This window comes from Callospermophilus lateralis, chromosome 5, assembly GCF_048772815.1.
Source record: "Callospermophilus lateralis isolate mCalLat2 chromosome 5, mCalLat2.hap1, whole genome shotgun sequence".
Lineage (NCBI taxonomy): Eukaryota > Metazoa > Chordata > Mammalia > Rodentia > Sciuridae > Callospermophilus > Callospermophilus lateralis.
In genome coordinates this window covers 38,341,969-38,363,518 of record NC_135309.1, presented here as the reverse complement: position 1 = coordinate 38,363,518, position 21,550 = coordinate 38,341,969, and the positions used below count along the sequence as shown (strand labels likewise).

General features: G+C 39.2%; 1 protein-coding gene, 1 non-coding gene and 1 pseudogene across 2 annotated transcripts in view; 2 read left to right on the top strand and 1 right to left on the bottom strand.

The window, feature by feature from the left end:
- Window positions 1-5,527, bottom strand: part of LOC143400350 (interferon-gamma-inducible GTPase 10-like) — a 37,141-nt gene extending 31,614 nt beyond the window's left edge. The window contains 3 exon segments of the mRNA XM_077109529.1: window positions 4,250-4,594; window positions 4,596-5,113; window positions 5,116-5,527. Of these exon segments, the coding sequence (XP_076965644.1) occupies window positions 4,250-4,594; window positions 4,596-5,113; window positions 5,116-5,527 (1,275 nt within the window).
- Window positions 37-109, top strand: Trnaa-cgc (transfer RNA alanine (anticodon CGC)). The gene has a single exon. It is a non-coding gene; the product is annotated as a tRNA-Ala (tRNA).
- A 1,300-nt stretch (window positions 5,528-6,827) lies between the features above and the next one.
- Window positions 6,828-13,150, top strand: LOC143400349 (arrestin domain-containing protein 4 pseudogene; annotated as a pseudogene).
- The last annotated feature ends 8,400 nt before the right edge of the window (window positions 13,151-21,550 follow it).

The window sequence follows — 21,550 nt, the reverse complement described above, 5'->3', positions numbered from 1 at the left end:
TTTTCTTCATTTCATAAAAAGAATTGTCAAAGGTCTGGGGATATAGCTCAGTTTGTAGAGTGTTTGCCTCGCACGCACAAGGCCCTGGGTTCAATCCCCAGCATCACCAAGAAAACAAACAAACAAAAAAAGAATTGTCAAATAATGCCTCTATTTTTCTTATAGTGTTCCTTTCTCCTTCTCTTCTAAGGGGTTCTAAACTAGAGCCAAAATGATGCAGAGCTCATTTAACATGTTTTACAAATCTGAGAGTGGTCACTTCTTGCTGCTTAGACTTTGTCAAAAAGATCCCACACAATCAGGAAAGAAGTGTAATCAGAAAGCTTCTTAACTTTTCTTTTCTTTCGGTATTGGGGATTGAACTCAAGGGCACTCAACCACTGAGCCACATCCCCAGTGCCTTTTTGTATTTTCTTTAGAGACAGAGTCTCACTGAGTTCCTTAGTCCCTCCAGGTTGCTGAAGCTAGCTTTGAACCCGTGAGCCTCTTGCCTCAGAGACCTGAGCCACTGGGATTATAGGCATGCACCACTGTCCTCAGCTAGCTTCTTAACACTTTTTTCCCTTCCTTTTAGCTGTTACCAAGTCAGGAATAGTGAACTAATCATGACTACTAAACACAATTTTCTTTCATCATTAAAAATCTTAATGACCTTATTTTTTTCTATTACAAAAACATTAAAAGAATTAGCAGTTTATTGAAATGATAGCCTCAATGTTCTACAAAGTAGGAGGAAATATAAAGCAATTAATTTAATTTTTTTATTTAACTTAAATAAAAAACAATTAATTTAATTTCCTTTTAATATGTCCTTCTAGGTCTCTATTCTCTATCCCTGATATTATCTTTAGCCTATCTCATAACTTTTACGATTACATTTGTGTAGTTCAACAATCTCATTTTAAAGCCTACACAGTGCTGTCTGGTTCATATCAACAAATATATCATCCAAGTTTTGGCTCTTTTTTTAACCATTCCAAATTCTAGTTCTGACCCAGACTGAAACACTCACACAGAGAAGGGAACTGTGTTCTGATATCTTGGGATTCCTTCACAGTTTTTGCTCTTTCTCCTAGAATTCTGCTTTTTTTTTCATTCAGAGAAGGGTTATTTCCTGATTATGATGTTGGAATTCTCTCAGCAAGTGGTATATTTCCAAATTCTAGCCCTTTGCTTGCTTTTCGGGGTTTCTGATAACAACACTCAAGATTCCTCACAATAACCAGTTCTCAAATACTGGTCATGCTCTCTCCTGCCAACTTCACTGGTTTAGTGGTACTTCCCTTAATACCAGTCCTTTTGGGGTAGAGTGTTCTGAAAATGAAAATATATAAATTCATACATAGACTATATGTACAATTGCATATTATTTATGATTTACTATGTTTATTATGTTTTACTTATTCTTATTATATGTGATTTAATCCCTTATATGCCAATATTCAAAATTAAGCGTTGGTTTCTTAGGATACTTCAAAGTTGACCAAAGTTTAACTATGGCCTTGCTGATGAAAACAGATTGGACATATTTCAATTTCCTGCAGTTCTTATACATGTAGATTCTCAAATTGTCCCATTTTAGTCTAGTGGTACCATCTCAAGTTGTTTTCTGAGTTGTTCGGTCATATCTGTAACATTTTTCAACAATTTCCTTATTTTCTAACCTTACAATGCAGATTTTATACTTATTGCATCAGTCTAAGAAGTTCAGTTTATTGCCCCAGAGTCATATATGCAGTGGTATTCTAAGATCACAGATTGGGTGGTGACAGGAGTGTTCATTGTTCCTGGATTAGTCATTGCTGTTAGGTTTTTTCACTATACACAGAAAGGTAAAATCTCATGTATTCATACTTCCTATTTTTACTTTAATTATTATTATTTTTTGTTTTATATTTAAATCTTTTTTTTTTTGGTACTGGTAATTAAACCCAGGGACACTTAATCACTGAGCCACATCCCCAGATCTTTTAATTTTTTTTCTTTAAAATTTTGAGACAGGGTCTTGCTAAGTTGCTTGGGGCCTCAGTAAGGTGCTGAGGTTGGTCTTGAACTTGTAATTCTCTTTTCTTAGCCTCTGGAGTCTGGGATTACAGATGTGCACCAGCATTTCAACTTACATTTGGATCTCTTGTCTGTTGTTCTGAATGTCTTGTTACTTAATGACATTAAACTAATTGCTTTTTTTGGCTTTATCCTAATGTGTATAATGCATTCACAGTAAAGCAATATCATTGTTATTATTATAAATATTGCTACTGATAAAAGTGTAAGTTTTATTTTATCATTGTCTCTGTTCTTGGAATATATTCTACTAGAAATTTACTTTCATATTAATATGTATATTTTTTGGTGCTGGGGATTGAACCCAGGCCCTTGTATGTGCAAGGGAAGCACTCTACCAACTGAGCTATATCCCCAGGCCTCATATGAAAATATTTTATAATCTTAAAATAACTTATATTTGGTTATGCCAACCACCTTAATTTGTTTCATATTATTTTCTATTTCATAAATATTGTTTTTAAAGGTTAATTATTCAGCTGTTTAGGTATATAAAACTTTAGCATGGTTCCAAGATATAGTAAGCTAGAGTGAAATGTAGCTTTTACTACTGTCCCTCTACTCAGTATGATCCTTTCCCTTAAAGGTTATTAAATTTGATTTCTGAGGATTTGTTATTCTTTAAGGTATGTTGAAGGCATATTCATGTTTTGAACTTTCTTGGATTGGCAGTGACATTCCATATACATATTTCTATATCTTGATTTTTGTACTTAACAGTCTGTCCTGAAGATGACATCTTAGCAATATAGAAGATATTCCTCACTCCCTGGTATGGTTGTCAAGGCTTCTATTTTATGGATGTACAATTCCCTACTAGAATATTTGAATAGTTTACGGTATTTCCTATTTCAAATAGTGCCATATTTAATAACTTCAAGCAAATACCCTTTTCTACTTTATCTAACTTTTATGACAGATTGTTCAAAGTAGGACCACTGAGTCAATGTGTAAATATATATGTTAAATATATATAAACATATGTAATATATGTGTAATTCCCCAGCCTAATTATAGACCATGTGATTTTTTGTATCTTTTTTTATTGATACCAGAAGAGTAAAACAAAATTAAATTTTCACTCAAAATTAAACTTTGTAAGTTTTCCAAATCTAATATGTGAGAAATTATATCTAGGTGTAGATTCTGTTTCTAATTTACATTTCTCTTATCAGATGAGAGATGGAACATCTTTTCATATGTTTAGGGAATTTAAAGAAAACATTTATTTTTTAGTTGTAGTTGGACATAATGTCTTTATTTTATTTATTTATTTTTATGTGTTGCTGAGGATCAAACCCAGGGCCTTGCCGTGCTAGGCAAGTGCTCTACTGCTGAGCCACAAACCCAGCCCTGTTTAAGGAATTTTGTATTTCTTTTTATTTCTACTTATTTTTTTTATTACTATCCTCTTTTGTCTTATTCCATTTCAACTTCAGGCACACAATGATCTTTGTTAACAACCAAGGAGTAGTTAGGCCTCCAGCATGCACACCCTTGGACCAAGTTCCTATCTTGTGCACTTACCCCTGTAATAAAGTACTTTAGATGAAAGTTTTGTATAGCTAATGTTTCTCAGTCATTCCCATTACACAATATCCAATTCACTCTTTTTTAAAAAAATATTTTTTTTAATTGTGGATGGACATAATGCCTTTATTTATTTATTTTTATGTGGTGCTGAGGATCGAACCTGGTGCCTCACATGTGCCAGGCAAGGGCTCTGACACTGAGCCACAACCCTAGCCCCCAACTTACTCTTTTTATGTATTCACCAAATAAAATGATAATCCTAAAAGAAACAAGAAAGATATGAGTCAACATTAATTGGCTTATAAATGATCAGAATGATACCTTTTTAGCAAAATATTGGGAACTCTAAAAAACATGCTATGTAAAAAATTTGTTCAAAAAATTTTTTGGAAGATATGCTATGTGTCCAGAAACTTCACTGTGCCCAATATCTTCAATGAGCCTTTCCTGGGTACAAATAACCAGCAAACAGAGATATTCTCTTTTCTTAGCATACAATTCCAGATTCCTGTACTTTATTTTGCCAAGAGGGATCATATCCAAGAATATTGCAGCCTGGCCATGATGCTTCACGAGATCCTTAAGCCATCTCTTCAGTCTGCAGTGCCATGAAAACACTGAGGTAAAGTCAGGGGCTCTCTGTTTCACTTACCCCATTTTTAAAGCTCTGCTCAGAGATCTCTGAGTCTGTGAAAAGAACTTCCCTTTTAAGGAGAACTTTAGCATCACTAACCACAGTGTCAAGGAAATAAGTTTGTAAATAGAAGACCTTTCTAAAGTAAAGACCAGTGGCAAGGAATCCTCCAGTGACTGAGCAAACTTTCTCAATATATGTCAGTACTTTTTCCCCTAAGGATTCATCCCTGCCAACTGAGAGCAAATGGGGAGATTTAATGTTTGCCTTGAGTTCCTGCATGGATACTTGGAAATCCTTAGCCATATTTTCCAGTGATGCATCATCCAGCCCAAAGTAAGATCTGTAGAGGGTTAAGGTCTCCCTTTAACTTCTCTAAATCATTATCATTGATTAATCCCATCATAGGAATGGTAGCTGATGCTCCAGCCTTTAGGACCTCCAGCCAGACCATCTGCTTCAGGGAATCTCTCTTCCGATCAATGGCAGCCTCAGTAACACTTGGCAGGCATTGCATGAAGATGTAGCGCTTGTGAGCGGGCAGCTCCTTCAGAAGAGTGGTCTCCAGGTTAGGGAAGTCATAGTCAGACACGTGAATGCCAGAGACTAAGAAGACTTGAGCACCATTTATATTGTTATCTTCCAGGTGTTTGAGACAGTTATTTCGAATCTTTTGCAGGAGCTTGTCCCTATTGAAGGATTTAGGTGTGCATATTTTCTGATTGTGTATATCACTATCAATTTTTGTTCAAATGAAGTAAAACTGCTTGTTCATTTTTGCAATGGCTTTGGCCAGGTGTGCATCATTTTCTTTGAAGTGTGTAGAAGAGATGATAATGAAAAAATCATACTCACCAAACATCATTTTCTTCAGGTATTTCGTGGTTGGAAGTTAGTGGTCCCAATCCCAGGAAGGTCCCATATTATCACGTTAGGAAGCTTTGGGTGTTGATATGGAATTCTCTCCATGGTTGTCTCCACCACCCCAGTGGCAGCTGCATCTTTTTCTTCATGCCCCACCCCCTGCAAGGCATTGATAAAAGTGGACTTCCCTGCTCCACTCTCCCCTGTCACTGCAATGTTCAGTGGGGCATTCTGGATGTTTTTCAATGCATCGTTAATTGCAGAAACAGTTTTCTGAATATTCCCTTCATCCAGGTGTGATTGAATTGAAGCAATGGTTTCTGGAGAGAGGATTTTGCTTTCCATTTTGAAAGTCTTAAAAAACTTGTCACAGCTGAAGGTAAAATCTTGAGCCTCTTTATTAGGGGTTGTGGAGGAGGATGCCTGACCCATGGCTGTGAGAAGTAGAGGGCACTAGTGGGAGGACAGAAGTGAGAAGTTCAAAGAGTTAGCACAGTAGGGAAGATTTTGATTTTGCTGTTAAGGTAGAACAGAACTTCAGCCCTAGTCCCACATTATGACTGGGGAAACGATCTCTTTCTATTCATGTATGTTGGCAGGATTTCTGGCCTACATGTTAAGTTTGCTCTTAGCAAGCCTCTTTCCTTATCTTGTCCTGCTCATTTTGATGAAGAGATTCTTCATTATTTTCAAGGTCTTATTTTTCTATAGAAACTTTCCTGCCAAGGCTATTCATTTTTAACGTTTTTTAGTTATTGATAGACCTTTATTTATTAATACGCAGTGCTGAGAATTGAACCCAGTGCCTCACACATGTCAGGCAAAAGTGTGCTAATGCTGAGCCATAGCCCAGCCCCAGGCTATTCTTTATTGATCTTCTTTTAGCTATTTTTTTAAATAAAAATAATATTTGCACATATGAGCAGTGAAACAAGGTAAAGATGAACCTACCAACCTGTGCTTCCCCCTATAGGGTGGCTGTAACTGACTTTAAGACTTATAATGTAAACCAATGGAACAGAATAAAGAGTCCATAAACATCTCTCTCTTTATTTATGTATATATGTATATATTTATGTATATATATACACACACACACACACACACACACACACACATCTCAATAACAGTTTAGAGTGTTCATATATATCAATCGATATTTTACAAAGGAATAAAGGCAACTCAATGGAACACAGATAATATTTTTAACAAAACAGTTGGAAAAAGTAGACAAGCAGGACAGTGAATTTAGACACAGAATTTATGCCCTCCACAAAAATTTACTCAAAATATAGCATGCAAAACCATAAAAACCTTGAAAGATGGCATAGGAGAAAACCTAGATCACCTTGGTATGGCAATGACTTTCTAGAATCAACACAACAAAAGAATCCATATTAGAAATAATTGATAATCTGGGCTTCATTAAAGTTATAACTTCTCTATGAAAGGTGATATTAGGAGAATGAAATTTTCTCCCCACACTGGGAGAAAAGTACTTACAAAAAACACAGCTGGTAGAGGACTATTTTCTAAACTACATGAAGAACCCTTAAAATTAACAATAAGAAAACAGATAACACCATTAAACAATGAGTCAAAGACCTTAACAAAAACCTCATCAAAGAAAGTCTATGGATAACAAAAAAATCAAATAAAAAATAGGCTCCTCATCATACATTATCAGAGAAAAACAAATTAAAACATCAATTTTGTACCACTACATACTAGAATGACCAAATCTGAAACACTGACACTATTAAATGATGGCAAAAGTGTGGACCATCAAGAACTCTCCTTTACTACAGGTAGGAATGCAAAATGTACATCTGTTTTGGAAGACGGCTTGGTATACTCAACATACATGTTCCTTGATACTTACCCAAAGGAACTGAAAATATTTGTTCAAACAAAAACCTGTACATGGGTGTTTCTAGAAGCTTTATTCATGACTGTCAAAACTTGGAAACAATCAGGATGAGTTTCAGTAGGTGAGTGGATTAATAAACTATGGAATATTTTAAAAAATGGAATACTATTCAGTACTAAAAAGAAATGAGCTATTAAGCAATTAAAAGATGTTGAGAAGCTTAAATCTTAAATGTGTAATACTAAGCAAAAGAAGACACTCTAAAAAAGTCTACATATTGTATGATTTCAATCTATAGATGAAAGGTCAAATTTGGAAAAAGTCAAAAGAGCAGTGGTTGCCAGGAGCTTCAGTGGGTATGAAAAGGCACAAAGGATTTTTAGGGCACTAAAAATATTTGGAATGATACTATAAAAGTAAATACATGCCATTATACATCTGTCCAAATCTTTGGCATGTAGAACAGTAGGAACCAAGAGCAACCTTAGTTGTATTGTGGTTTGGATCTGAATGTCCCCTAAAGGTATTTTGTTGATGGTTTTGTCCTCAAGTCAGCAAAGTTCAGAGGTGGAGCTTTTGAGAGGTGATGGAATGATGAGGGCTATGACCTCATCATGGATTAGTTCATTTATGGATTTATAGCTAATGTGCTATTGGATGATGGTAGAAAATTTAAGAGGTGGGCCTAACTGGAAAAAGTAGGTCATTGGGAGACATGAACTTGAGGGGTGTATTTTGTACCTGGCCCCTTCCTCTCTCTCTTTCTGTTTCCTGGAAGCCATTAAGTGAGCAGTTTTGCTCTTCCAAGTCTCCCCTTCCATAACATTATTCCTCCCCAGAGGTCCAGAAATTACAGATCTAAATTTCCATGAGATGAAACCTCTGAAACCATGAGCCAAAATATTTTTTGTATTTTAAGTTGATTTTCTCAGATATTTTACCAGAGTAATAGAAAGTTGACTAACACAGGGTGATTATAATGTGTCAATGAACAAATGTGTCAGTTGTAACAAACATATCAACTTGGTGTGAGTGTGAGTAGGGGGGGTTTATAATGGGGTATGCTATGCATATGAAGGATCAGTGAGTATTTGGGAACTGTTTGTATCTTAATTTTTCTGTAAACTAAAACTTGTCTAAAAAGGAAGTTAAAAATTAAGAAGAAAATATGCAAACATGCTAGACTATACGCTTATGATTTTCTAAGACTCTACCCCCTCACCTACCTCTAGCTGTTGTGTAAACAGGCCCATGATGAGGGAGAAAGATCAGATACCTGGGGACTGACTAGTGTAGAAAGTGTCATCAGTAGAAGAGATGGTGGGATCAAAGACTATAGGAGGGGCTGAAGTGGGTCTTGTACAAAGTCAGCCATGCCATGGAAGTGCCTCTGTCACCCTTCCTAATATCAATGGAATTAACCTGGTTCTGGAGTCCTAGATATTTTTGATTAAAGAACATGTATACCTTGAGACAAGGCACCAGAGGAAATCACACATCCAGAGCTTAATATGATGAATAATGTGCAAGACCAATATATTGAATTCAATAGAGAGAAAGGGCAGAATTTTTAGACTACAAACCAAGGTACCTCAACTCAGGGTGGTGTTAGAGTCTGTAAACAAGTCAGGATGGTGCCTGGCATTTTGCCAGAGAAATGTTAGAGTCTGTAAACAAGTCTGGATGGCGCCTGGCAAAATGCCAGAGGGAGTGGTTTGTGAAGTAACGCCAGTGAGCCATTAAGTGTGGAGATTCCTTATTGGCTAACTGATGTATCTAGTTTATGTTAATTAGATAAGCTGTGTGGAATGCATAAATACCCTTCCTGTCCTACAATAAATGGCTCCCACTCCTGCTGTATCAATCTACACAAGTTGTTCGTCACCCCCCCGGTTATTTTGCTGCAGGCGGACTGCGGCAGGGTGGGATGTCTGAGAGGAAGGCAGGTCAAATAGATGCCATCTGGTTGCAAGTGAGGGTTTAGGCACATCCTTTAGGAGCTCACTGGAAGTCATTTAATACAGTCCAGGAGGACAGAAAATGGCAAGAATAATCCTGGAAGAAACTTTTCTGAGCAGATATACAAGATCTGGGTTGGTGTATATATAATCAGAGATGGCAAGCATTCTGCATGGAAGAATGGAGATGTCTGACTTGTCATTGGGTGGGTGGAAAGGTATCAGCCACTCATGGGCATGGTGTTAGTACTTTGACTGCTTGGCATAATTTTTTTTTCACATACATGAGAGGGTAAATCTTGAGGATCTAGTAGTGTACAAGGGCCAACCCATTGCTGTGTAGAAAGCAGCCCATCCTGCACCCCCCTCTGGAATATATAAGGTCTGGCAAAATACAGAATGAGTAAAGTGAGTTTTGAAGTGGAAAACACAGCCAGAGACTTGAAAAGGATCCAACAGAGTGAAACACGAGTCTCAACAGATATTGATTTAGACTAGTGCATTTATAGAGGATGCCAGAGCAAATAATACAGGATGTCATACATATTCATAGAGATAGGTCCTGAGTAATTGAGCAGATAAAGAGACTGGGATCCCAGTGACAGAGGCTGAAGGGTATGCAGATGTAGACATCAAACTTCTGTGTCCTGAGAAACTTTCAACACACAAAAGCCATGTCTTCTTGTTTGTTTTCTGCTGCAGTAGTTGGGTGGTAGTAGCTGGGGCAGAGCACTATATAGAATTGCTATGACCTTGTCTTCCAGCTATTCAGAGTGTGTTTACTGATTGTGAGCAGGGGAGAAATAAGAGGGAATATGGAAATATACATTAAATAAACCTAACATGTGCATCTGTACATACATTCCTCACTTCATTCTAACAGCCCTATAAGGACATTATAATAATTTTCATCTTCAAGTGTTGGAAAAAAGAAACAGAGGTTGAGAGACCAGTAGAGTCCTGCCTGCCATTAGCAAAGCTCAGAACTGGGATTCAAATCCTCCTTCCAAGTGCAGAGCTCTTGCATAGAGGCAAAGATCAAGACCACAATTTGGTAAGGAGAGGTACAGTCAGGGATGAAATGAAGACCTAAGAGCTTCTGTGTTTCTATGTTTACATGATATGCCTATTCTTCAGAGTGAGAAGTATTTGGATATTAGATGAAGAATGTCAGATTTCAGATGTTCTCAGTGAAAATCAATATCTATTGGCACCCTGACTATACATGGTCCTTCTACAGTGCAGAGGAATGAAGCTTGCCTGTGACTGGCCTCTGAAAATGTCTCACATATTTAAATTCTCTGAATGGCTTATAACTGTTCATCAACCATCCTGCCTTTTAGCCTTTAAGTCCATGGCACTCATATCGAGCAACAAGGAGGTCCCACTCTCAGAAACACAGATTTACAATTCTATTTTTAAGCTGTATTAATTCCAAAATATTTTCTACTCACCAGTTTCTTGGAGAAAAGGTGTCACAGTTGAGCTCCTTGTGCTCTACCGAAAGATCAGAAAAAGCTAGGTTTGAAGAAGGGCGTTCCTGCAGCCCAACCCAGAAAATAACTTCTGTGTAGACCTGTTATCCCCTGGCAGTCCTGGTCCTGTGTGCTTCTGTGGCTACCACAGATAAAAATGGGCTGGACTTAACCCTGGACTGCGTGGAAGGAGCTGTGAGGCTTAAATTATCTTTGGGGTTTGTCCTGCCCTCCCAGGAATCGGGCCAATAGCACAGAAGGAAGAAGTCCACAATGGGAGAGCAGAATTTCCAGGAACAGAAGAGTGAAACCAAATTTCTGCAATCTTCTTTTCCCAGCAGTAGACCCTTTGCCGGGCATTGAAAGTGAAAGATGGGTGGCCAGGGATTTTGCATGCTTTTGGAATGATAGCTGAGGGAAAGGCACAGGATAACCCAGGCACTGGGTCTTCACAGTGACTGAGGAGGGATCACTCCAACCAACCCCTGGCTTCAGAGATCATCCAAATCTGGACTTATAAAACATAATCCAGAGTCCTGGGCAAGTGTTACTTATGTCCTGGCCTATGAACTCCACAACCAGCCTCTATGTAGTAAATAATAGTCTGCTCTATGTCCTTGGTCCCTAGTGCAGAGTTTTAAAATCCCTAGGAATTTTCAGTGACCAGAGGATCTTTGTTAATTTATTGTGGGTTCCTTGGGATTCTACATAGAAAGAAAAAACTAACCAAGGAGCTCAGGTTCAATAATTCACTAGAATAACTCAGAAATCAGAAAAGTGTTATACTTACAGTTCCAGTTATATTATAAAGGGCACACATAGGGCAAAGTGTGGAAGGAAGCACAGAGCTTCCATCCTTTCCCCAGGGAATCAGAGCACAGCACCTTGTGAACACAGTGCCTGGAAAGCTCCAGAGGTTGCATTGGTTGATTGATTAAATCATTGACAATTTGATTGATCACAATCACAAAGCTGATTCCTTTACCTCCCTGGCGATTGTCACTCCCTAAATATAACCCTCTAATGATTTGGTTGATTTTTCTAGTGACCAGTCTTCATCTTGAAACATGTAGGGACATACAAAAAAGTTTTATATTGTTTGAATACAGACTATGATAATTTAAGTGATATGTGCATATTTCAAACTTTAAAATAGAAATTAGAGCCAGCGGTGGTAGCACACACCTGTAAACCCAGTGGCTTGAGATGTCGAGTCAGGAGGATTGCAAGTTCAAAGGCAGCCTCAGCAAAAGCAAGATGCTAAGCAACTCAGTGAGATTCTGTTTAATAAAATACAAAATAGGGCTAGGGATGTGGCTCAGAGTTCAATCCCTGTACTCCTCGCAACAAAGGAAAAAAAAAAAAAGTCCAAGTTAGGTTTGTTAAAGAGGCAGGTCCCCAGGTGGATTGGTGCTTCGTGGGGCACCGCACAGCGGCCTCCAGGGGCCCTTGGCGTGTGGCAGGCGCCCTTCACAGCTGCCTCTCCGGACTTCAGCTGTCGCTGGCCCGAGGGGAGGAGAGGCGGGGACTATGGTGGCCTTGGGTTTCTAAGGCCGGTGAAAAGCCCGGTCTGGTGTTAGAAGATAGCTCAAGGGCTGCTACTCCAGCGCCGAGACCATGGCCGGGCACTTGCGCTGGAGGCTGCCGAACTTGTGGCTCTACCAGCACTACGCCTGGAGGCCCAAGGTCTGCCACCGCCGTCTGGGGCCCCAGTGTAAGCGCCCGCATCTCGGTTGGCTGTGCGACTACAGCTGCGGTATGGATTGCCTGTGCGAACCCCCTGCTAGTAAAACCATCATTTCATTGCAGCCTTGAAAACATGAATTTCCGTTTTGCTTTCAACTTCCATCTGAATCTTTGGTAACCTCATTTACTGGGAAAAAGGGAAGCATTCAGTACTGTGTGAAGGCAGTTTTGGAATGACCCAAGATTCCAGATCAGGTGTAAAAGGAGAACTCAAGGTTGTTAGTCATGTGGACGTCAATGCACCAGCATTATTGACTCCTGCGTTGAGAAAATGGTTGGCTGTTGGGTTTTGTTTTTTTTTTTTTTTTTTTTTTTTTCACTTTCCGTTCAGTCTTGCTGATGCTGAAATTGAAAACAAGGGATACTGTAATGGAGAAGCTATTCCAATCTATGAAGAAATAGAGAATTGTTCTTCTCCTCTGATTGCCAAAGCACCTGTTTTTCCAAACCCAAATGTATTTGGCTAGTAGGAAAACAAAGACTATCTGTCACATGATTGCCAGTGCATGAGGAAACCACATAGCATCTGGGAGTACTGACACTTTGGATGAGAAAATTCTCAAAATCCCACCTGTTACTCCATCCATCCTGGATTTCTGCATTATCCTTAGCTGTATACATTCACATTCCTGGTGCTAAAAAATTGATGCTCGAGCATCAATCAGTTATTGGCACATTCCCTATAATGGTTTTGGCAGTAGAAGCTGGTTGACACTGATCCTACCAGAACAGCCTGCAGCACCACCAAATTATGTAAATGTGGTATAAAAGGAAGTATTCTTTAGATAGGTTCCTCCTTACCCTCCAGCCACCTGACTGTGAGGGAGGAGCATGCTATCCTATGTTTGCCTGCATATGAGAATTCTAGCTTCAGTTACTTTATTCAAAGGTTGGTCCATGGCCTCCTGATGTAGAAGACACTGAGCCTGTTTCCTTCATTCTCTATACTTCAGAAATCACTGTGTTCATCATCAAATTAGAATATTGCTTCTTTCCCCTGCCTTAATGAGGGTGAGGAAAAGAAGACTAACTTAAGACATAAGAATATGAGAATATTCCAGTGGGGCAATAGGATGATTGTGCGAGTTTATATGATGGTCATATGTCTCCTTTGAAAAATGGGGTGAAGGGCTGGGGATGTGGCTCAAGTGGTAGCGCACTCGTCTGGCATGCGTGCGGCCCGGGTTCAATTCTCAGCACCACGTACAAACAAAGATGTTGTGTCCGCTGATAACTAAAAAATAAATATTAAAAAATTCTCTCTCTCTCTCTCTCTCTCTCTCTCTCCTCTCTCACTCTCTCTAAGAAAAATGGGGTGAAGATGAAAAAGTTGGAGAATATAATGGAAGTCCTGGTGATGGCAGAGTAAGTGAAGGAGTACTTGTGCTGACCTGAGAAGAGGGAGTCTGGAATTGGTGGGAACTCTGTGTGAGCATGCCTTTAAGAAGGCTTGTCTATGTAGAATGGAAGAAAGGTGTCCTGAACTTAAGGCAACCATGGATTCACTGGGAAGAGTTTCGGAGAGCCAAGCAGCATAGAAGTGTATGTGTGAATGGGAAAATGACCTACTCTAAATACAAAGTGAGGCCCTCAGGTTTTAGCGTCTTCCTGATTTCTTTCCATATTTCTCACTGATGTGAGCTGCTTCCCTCTGCCACACTCTCCCACCATGATGTTCAGCCTTACCTTGATCCCTGAGGAATGGAGCTGGCCTTCTATGGACTAAGACCTCTGATACCATGAACCCCTCAAATAAACCTTTCATCCTTTACAATTGTACTGGTGGGGTCCTTTAGTCACAGCAGCAAAAAGCTGACTAAAACAGTTATTATTCATAAATGATTTTTATTCCTTGTCATTTTGATTTATTTCTGGTTTTTAATTTGAATTAGTTTCTCCTTTGATTGACTATTATTCCAGTGTAGTTCCTTCCTTGGCTGATTTTCAATTTTATTTTTCATTTCTTCTTCATGAAAAAAATTGAGTGTTTTGTAGCTTAGGTTTTCTACTTGTGAATTCTTTTAACTTTTGTTTATCATGGAAGGTTTTAATTTCATCATTAACTCTGAAGCTTAATTTTGCTGGGTATAGAAATCTTGGTTGGCATCTATTTTCTTTCAGAGCCTGTTATATATTATTCCAGGACCTCTTAGCTTTGAGGCTCTGAATTGAGAAATCAGCTTAGATCTGGATTGGCTTCCCTCTAAAGGTGACCTTTTATTTTTCTCTGGATCCCTTTAATATTCTATCCTTATACTATATGTTAGGTATTTTCATACAAATGTGTCTTGGCATGAGTTTATTGTAATTTTGGATATTTGGGATTTTGTAAGCCTCATCTACTTGATTTTCCATTTCATTCTTTAGGTTTGGAAATTTTTTGATATCATTATTTTATAGAATACCAATAATTGAATATTAAATACCAAGTCTTTTCATTTTATCCCATATTTTTTGAAATTTCTGTTCATGGTCTTATAACATCTTTTCTCCATGGCCAAATTTATTTTCAAGATTACATATTTTGTCTTCATTGTCTCAAGCTCTGTCTTCCAAGTGGTCTAGTCTGCTGGTGATGCTTTCCATTGAGTTTTCAATTTGATTTATTTATTCATTCATTTTGAGGATTTCTGCTTGAATTTTTTTTTCAGAATCTCTTTTTATTGAAGTGATTTTTCACTTCATATATTTTTCTCTGATGTCATTATTTATATCATTCTTTACCTCACAGGTAAGTTTAACTATGAACATTCTAAATTCCTTCTCTGACATTGCTTCCACTGTGATGTTGATGGATTCTGTTATTGAAGTATTTTGGTTTGTTTGGGGCAAATTGTTTTCTTGCTTTTTCATGTTGTTTCTATGTCTATCCATCTAACATTATGAATTTGAGGCAGTAGTTTCTACCCTGAGGACTTAAAGTAGCCCTGAAAATTTCCAGGACCTCACAGTTTAAGGAGAGACAAATAATAACAACAACCAGTGCAAATAATCTACAGAATTAAACCAAATGGTTTTGCTATGGCAACTACAATATTAACAGTATTAACTGTCACTATAGACAGAAATGGTGTAATCAATTATTGCTCATAGTAAAAACAGTAAGTTTACAAAAGGGTTTACAGTTTCAAATGGTATACAGGAAGAGAACAGACGTGATGTAGGATGTGAGATTATGAAGGAGGAGGAGAGAAAATAAAAGAAAAAAATTAAGGAGTGAAAGAGAACAATAAACACTAGCTTTTAAGAGAAGAAAAGAGAAAGAGAATCAAGGGAAACAGAAAAGTGAGAAAAAATATATAAAATAAAATTTTTCAAAAAGTAAAAATAAAAGAATATAAAAAAATCAAAATATACTAATCAAACATCCTCAAAATACTGATCTATGAAAAATAACCACCTTCAAGATTACTTGAAATTATAAAAAAAATATGAATGTGTATTAAGTGTCCATGAACCATTAAGTTCACAATTAAATAGAAAAAAGAAAAAAAATTAAAAGACATATTGATTAAAAATAAAAATTTCCCCATTTGTGTTCAAAATATTCTAAGCTTTCCTTCTCAGCAGTTTTAGGTGGAGTGGGCTAAAGTGTGATGCCTGTTCCCCACTCTGGGTAGGATTGCTGGCATGTGAGAGAAAATCCTGTAGGCAGATTTCCTAAGGTGGTGTTTAGGTTTAGCTAGGCTCCAGGTTCTTCATTGAATGGTGATTAGTCTGAAGATTTTAAATCAGTGCACCTCCAGGGCCCAGCAGTTGCCAGTCTGCACTGTCTGTCCCCCAGGGATCACATTTGGGTTCCACTCATGTGGTAGAGGAGCCAATTCTTAATCCCCTTCATCACTTGTTGACAAGGTGTTTCCTCTCAGGTTCAGTTTCCAAACTCAATCACTTCCTCTCATGTCTTTTGAATTCCTGACCAGGTACCTCTCTCCCAGCTGGTCCTCAATGGATGGATTGGAGGGAAAGAGGAGGAGCCAGGTGGGTTTCCATAATCTGTATTCCCTCGTGTAAACCCCTTTCCATGTTTGATTTTCTTTTGGTCACTTAGGCACACTGTATGTTGTGCAAGTGCATTTGTCAGGCCTATAATTTAGGCCAAACTCGGGTTTGCCAGGAGTTGGCTCCCCCAGCCTTCTTGCCTCCTTGATACAGGTGCAAAAATTGTTCCTTCCTTTGTCTTCCACAAGCAGCTGGGAGAGATGAAGCTTTTTTTTTTCCCATACAAGGATATCCTGCCACATGAATTTCAGGGTGAGTTGGGCAGTGTCTTTAGTCTCTGATCTCTCTATACCCAGTCATGCTTCAGGTATCTTAAAAATCTGGGTTCCTTTAATTCCCTTATGCCTCCACTTTGCTCAGGGATAAACCACTCCAGTAGATGCCACCGTTGGTGGCAGACGTCGCGGTGGCACTGGGGATCTTTTTTATTTTATTGTATCTGAAATTCTGAATCCCTGGTTTGCTTTGAATGTCCAGTATTATTTTCCAGTCAAGTCCCTTTTGTTTTTACCCACCTTATTGAGCCACTGCCTATCTACTTTCTTGACTTCACACCATGGAGCAGTCAGGAAAGCAACCTTCTCTATACTGTTATCTTGAAAAAAACAGTTGTATTCTTGATTGTTGCCTTTATGACTAGAGTGGGATGAAATCTCAATATACTTTTAATTTGCATTTCTCTAATTACTAGAGATGTTAAACATTTTTTTTCATATATTTGTTGACCATTTGTATTTCTTATTTTGAGAGGTGACTATTTAGTTTATTTGCCCAGTTATTGATGGGTTTTTTGAGTTCTTTGTATATCCTTGATATTAATGAATAAAAGAAACCCTTGCTCTTTTACAAGACCCATATATATTTTTTCCCATCCTTTGACCTTCGGTCTGTGAATGTCTTTGTCTATGAGGTCAGTCTCTTGCAAAAAGCATATTGTTGGGTCTTGTTTTTTAATCCAATCTGCCAACCTATGCCTTTGATTGAAGAGTTTAGACCATTTACATTTAATATTATCATTGAGAGGTGATTTTTATTTCCTGTCATTTTGAGTCTAGTGTTCAAATTGGGTTTGATTTTTCCTTGATTAACTATTATTCTAGTCTAGTTCTTCCATCTTCTGTTTTGTTTTTTTCCTTTTTTCTTTTTGGTATTGGGGATTGAACTCAGGGGTACTCAACCATTTAGTCACAGCCCCAGTCCTATTTTGTATTTTATTAAGAGACAGGGTCTCACTGAGTTGCTTAGTGCCTTGCTTTTGCTGAGGCTGGCTTTGAAATCGAGATCCTCCTGCCTCAGCCTCCTGAGCCACTGGGATTACAAGCATTCCCCATTGTGTCTGGTTTTTATTTTTTTATTTCTTCTTCATGAAATATTTTACTAAGTATGTTTTGTGTAGTATGGCTTTCTACTTATGATTTATTTTAGTTTTTGTTTTTCATAGAAGGCTTTTTTTTCATCTTCAATTCTGAAGCTTAATATTGCTGAGTATCCTTGCTTTGAGGGGCTGACTTGAGAAATCAGCTGAGATCTGGATTAGTTTCCCTCTAACTGTGGCCATTCTTCTCTAGCATCTTTTCAAATTCTATACTTATTCTATGTTAGGCATTTTCATAATAGTATCTTGGAGTAGATCTTCTGTGATTTTTGAATATTTGGAGTACCCCTATGTCTCTTATATTTGAATTTCCATTTCATTCTTAAGGTGTGGAAAATTTCCCGATATTATTTCATTGAAAAGATTGTGTATACCAGCATCAAGCTGTTTCATAGTGGGGTAGATAGGGGGAGCATGGGAGGAATAGATGAACTCTAGATAGGGCAAAGGGGTGGGAGGGGAGGGGAGGGGAGGGAGCATGGGGTTAGAAATGATGGTGGAATGTGATGAACATCTTTATCCAAAGTACATGTATGAAGACATGAATGGTGTGAATATACTTTGTATACAACCAGAGATATGAAAATCGTGTTCCATATATGTAATATAAATTGCAATACATTCTGTTGTCATATATAACAAATCAGAATATAAAGTAAATAAAAAATAAAATAAAGATTGTGTTTCCCTTTTGTTTCTATTTCAGAGCCTTCATCTATTCCAATGAATCTTTAATTTGGCCTTTTAATGTTATCCCAGATTTCTTAAATATTTTGTTTGTGGTCTTTTAATATCTTTTCTCTATTTTCAAGATTGTACACTTTGTCTTCAAGGCCTAAACATCTGTACTCAAAATGGGCTGATCCATTGGTGATGCCTCACAGTCCCCCTAGTCTGAAATGGAAGGAAAGGCAGGAAGCACACCCAACTCCACAGGCTGCAGGCTCCTGCAGGCTGACATCTTAAAGCTAAAAGAGGAATTTCAGGCCTGAGCAAGGCAGTGATTTGACCAAGCTCCCTGGGTATTCCATTATCACTGAAAGTGCGTTTAGGCCTTTGCCCGTGGATCTCAGTAGTGTGGCATCACCACTGCTGCAGCCCATCCAGCCTGGGAATCAGCCTTTCCCTTGGTGAGGCTGTCCTAAGGCAAGGTGAGGTGAAATTGGAGTGGGAAAAACCCTCACCAATCAGAAGAGTTGCAAAGAGCTTTGGCTTTTCAACAGATGTAGTCTGAGATTGAGCAGGAGGCAAGCCCACGTTTATATCTGTCACATCCAGGTGGGGAAACAAAGCCAAGTCCCTCTGGACTTCTTTTCATGCTTGCCTATCACGTTTCCTTTTCTCTATGAAAGATTTGTGCGAGGACTCCCCTGAGGCTGCTGTCCCATAGAGCCGACAGTAAATGTGGGTAGACAAAACCCCGCGATCAGAAGGAAAGTAGCAGAGGACAGGAGCAGTGTCTGGAGAGGTTGCGTCACGCGGTCCGCGGGCTCCACAGTTCTTAAACAGCGCTCAGCGACCTCTGGCGCGCACTTCCTGGCTGCAGCCCCCACTACCAGGGCTGGCGGTCTTCTTGGAGACCGAGATCGCGCATGCGTTCTCAGCCCGCCCGGCTACAGAGAGGCATTAACTAAAATAAATTGGTTTCTAAATTTTGACTCCTCATTCTGCCCACCCCCGCGCTTTTTTTTTTTTTTTTTTTTTTTTAAATCCCGTGTGTGGTGGTGGGGAGTTAGCCCCTCTGCTGAGCGGTGTCCCTGTGTCTTGGGGGAGGGATGGGGTCCTTCCTGCGGGGCAGCTTTTTGGTGAGGAGAACACAGGGCTCGGTGAGGGCGAAGGTCACAATGGGCAGCAGCGGTTTAGAGTGGCCCCGGAGCAGGCGAGGGAGAGGTGGAAACTCTGGAGGAAGACGAACAGGTGGGTACGTTCTGATTCCGGACCGCCTGGCGGATCTAGAGGCGAAGGCGGGGTTGGGAGTGCAGCTCTGAGCCCTGGGGGCTTGCTCGCCATCTTGATCCCTACCCTGACCCCGAAGCTGAGCGAAGTCACCTAAGGGTCCTCAGCCAGTCCTCAGCCTCCCCTGGGCTTCGGGCAACTCTGGGAAAAGGAGGTCGTGGGGGACCGCGCTCCCTCACCTGCTCGCGAGTTCTAGGGAAGCCAGTTTAGAAAGAATGTGTGAGCAAAAATAACCAACAGAGTTTAGGCACCATGATGAAAATACAAACAACCGGGACAAGAGCAGCCCTCAGACGGATCAGCAAGCTTTCTTTTATTTTGCAGTGAAGTCAATGAATCGGGCACGGGAGGGCTCATTTTCTGGGTATGGAAATGGCCCTGGATTTTTTTTTTTTTTTATACTTTACAATGAAGGTGAATTAATCATCGGAGGCTTTGGACATACCGTTGGGACAGTCAGGGAACGAGTTGTGCAGGTTGAAATTTTAACTCAGGAAGGCAGTTGTAAAAAGTTTGAAACTCTGGTTGTTACGGGAGAGATAGGAGCTCAGATCCCGTTCATTGCCTTTCTTCTCTGGGATTCATCGTTTCCCAAAGCTTTACTACCTGCTTTTCTCCTTCCAGGCCTGATCAGCAATGGGAAAGGGTAAAAGTCCAGGGTCCAGCATTTCAGTATTTGCCTCCTTCCTTCAGGGCCCATTGTTTTTGGGAAAGGATTTATTGGGAGAGGTTTAATGTTTGGCTAATTTCCCCTCCTTTCTCCTGAGCCACACTGTCTTTTTGTCCCCTTTCCCTATTTTTTCTCAGTGCAGTGAACACTCAAGTGAAAGAAGAAAACTGCAGTAGACCTGGTTTAGGTAGAGTGGGAAAAGGGAAGTCTGGGTTCTGTGAGATCTAGTCAGGGGCCAACAGGGCTGTCCCATAAAGATTATGCTCTTGATCCATACACAAGAACAGCTGGTTGAGGGATGGACATAAGAGTCTTCAATGTGGGCTGCATTTCATTTACCAAGCTGTATCATTGTCCTGCTGCTGGTCCATCTCTGCCTTTCTCATTCTTACAAGGGGCAGTGTCTGCTAGTAATCTGTGGGTCACAGTGGTCATATCTACCCAGAGGACTCCTGTCCCTAAATCACATCATGACAAAATGTCTTAAGTTATGTATGCCAGACACTGTGCTATGTGATTGCTAGAGTGACAGTTGCTAAGAAAATGTAGGCAGGAATATACTGTGCTTCCCTTCTCTTTCTTAACTTAACCTTATAGTTCATACCCCAAAAGCAGACACGCCTGGGATGTTTATTACTTCCCTGGGGAAACCACAGCAATAAGTGCCAGGGGAGAGTTGACTACATTCAAGTGTGCACAGATGTTTGAAAGAAATTTTATTTAGGTGAATGAGCCTATTCTTCTTCATTCCTTTCATTTTTCCCTCAGTTCTTCCCTTCTCTCCTCCCTTTCATTCCATTTCATCCACAAAGATTGAGCACCTACTTACTACATGCTGAGTGTGCATAGATATCTGTAGTGAAATCTCAGTCAGGAAGTAGATATGGGTTTTTTATCTGTATGGTTCTTATGGTTTATATACTGTTTTATCAGATTGTCACTTTTGCCTTATTTGCTTTAGATTTAAACTCTTTTAAAAAAGGACAAATAAACGTAGATTCAGTAGATTGTCCCTGAGCACCCTCCCCTGATTGTCTTCCGTCTCCTTCCTGCAGTTACCACTGAATTTGGGGATTATCATTCCCATGCACATTTTCTATTACATTTATCCATAAACATTTTATAACTTTTGGAGGCACATTGCAGTCTTGTTTTGCTTGTGTGGCTTTTTGACATGACATTATACTACTATGTGTGTACTTTACAGTTTTCATTTTCTCAATGTGTTATAAAAAGATTTGTCTCTATTGGTCTGTGTGCCTCTAGATATCTGATTTATTTATATGGTGTTCTGGGTCCAAGGCTCATTACTGTGTATTTCCTGAGAACCTGACAGCAGACCTGTTATGAGTTAAATTATGACATCACTGTTCTACTGAGGAGCAAACAATCTCAGAGAATGA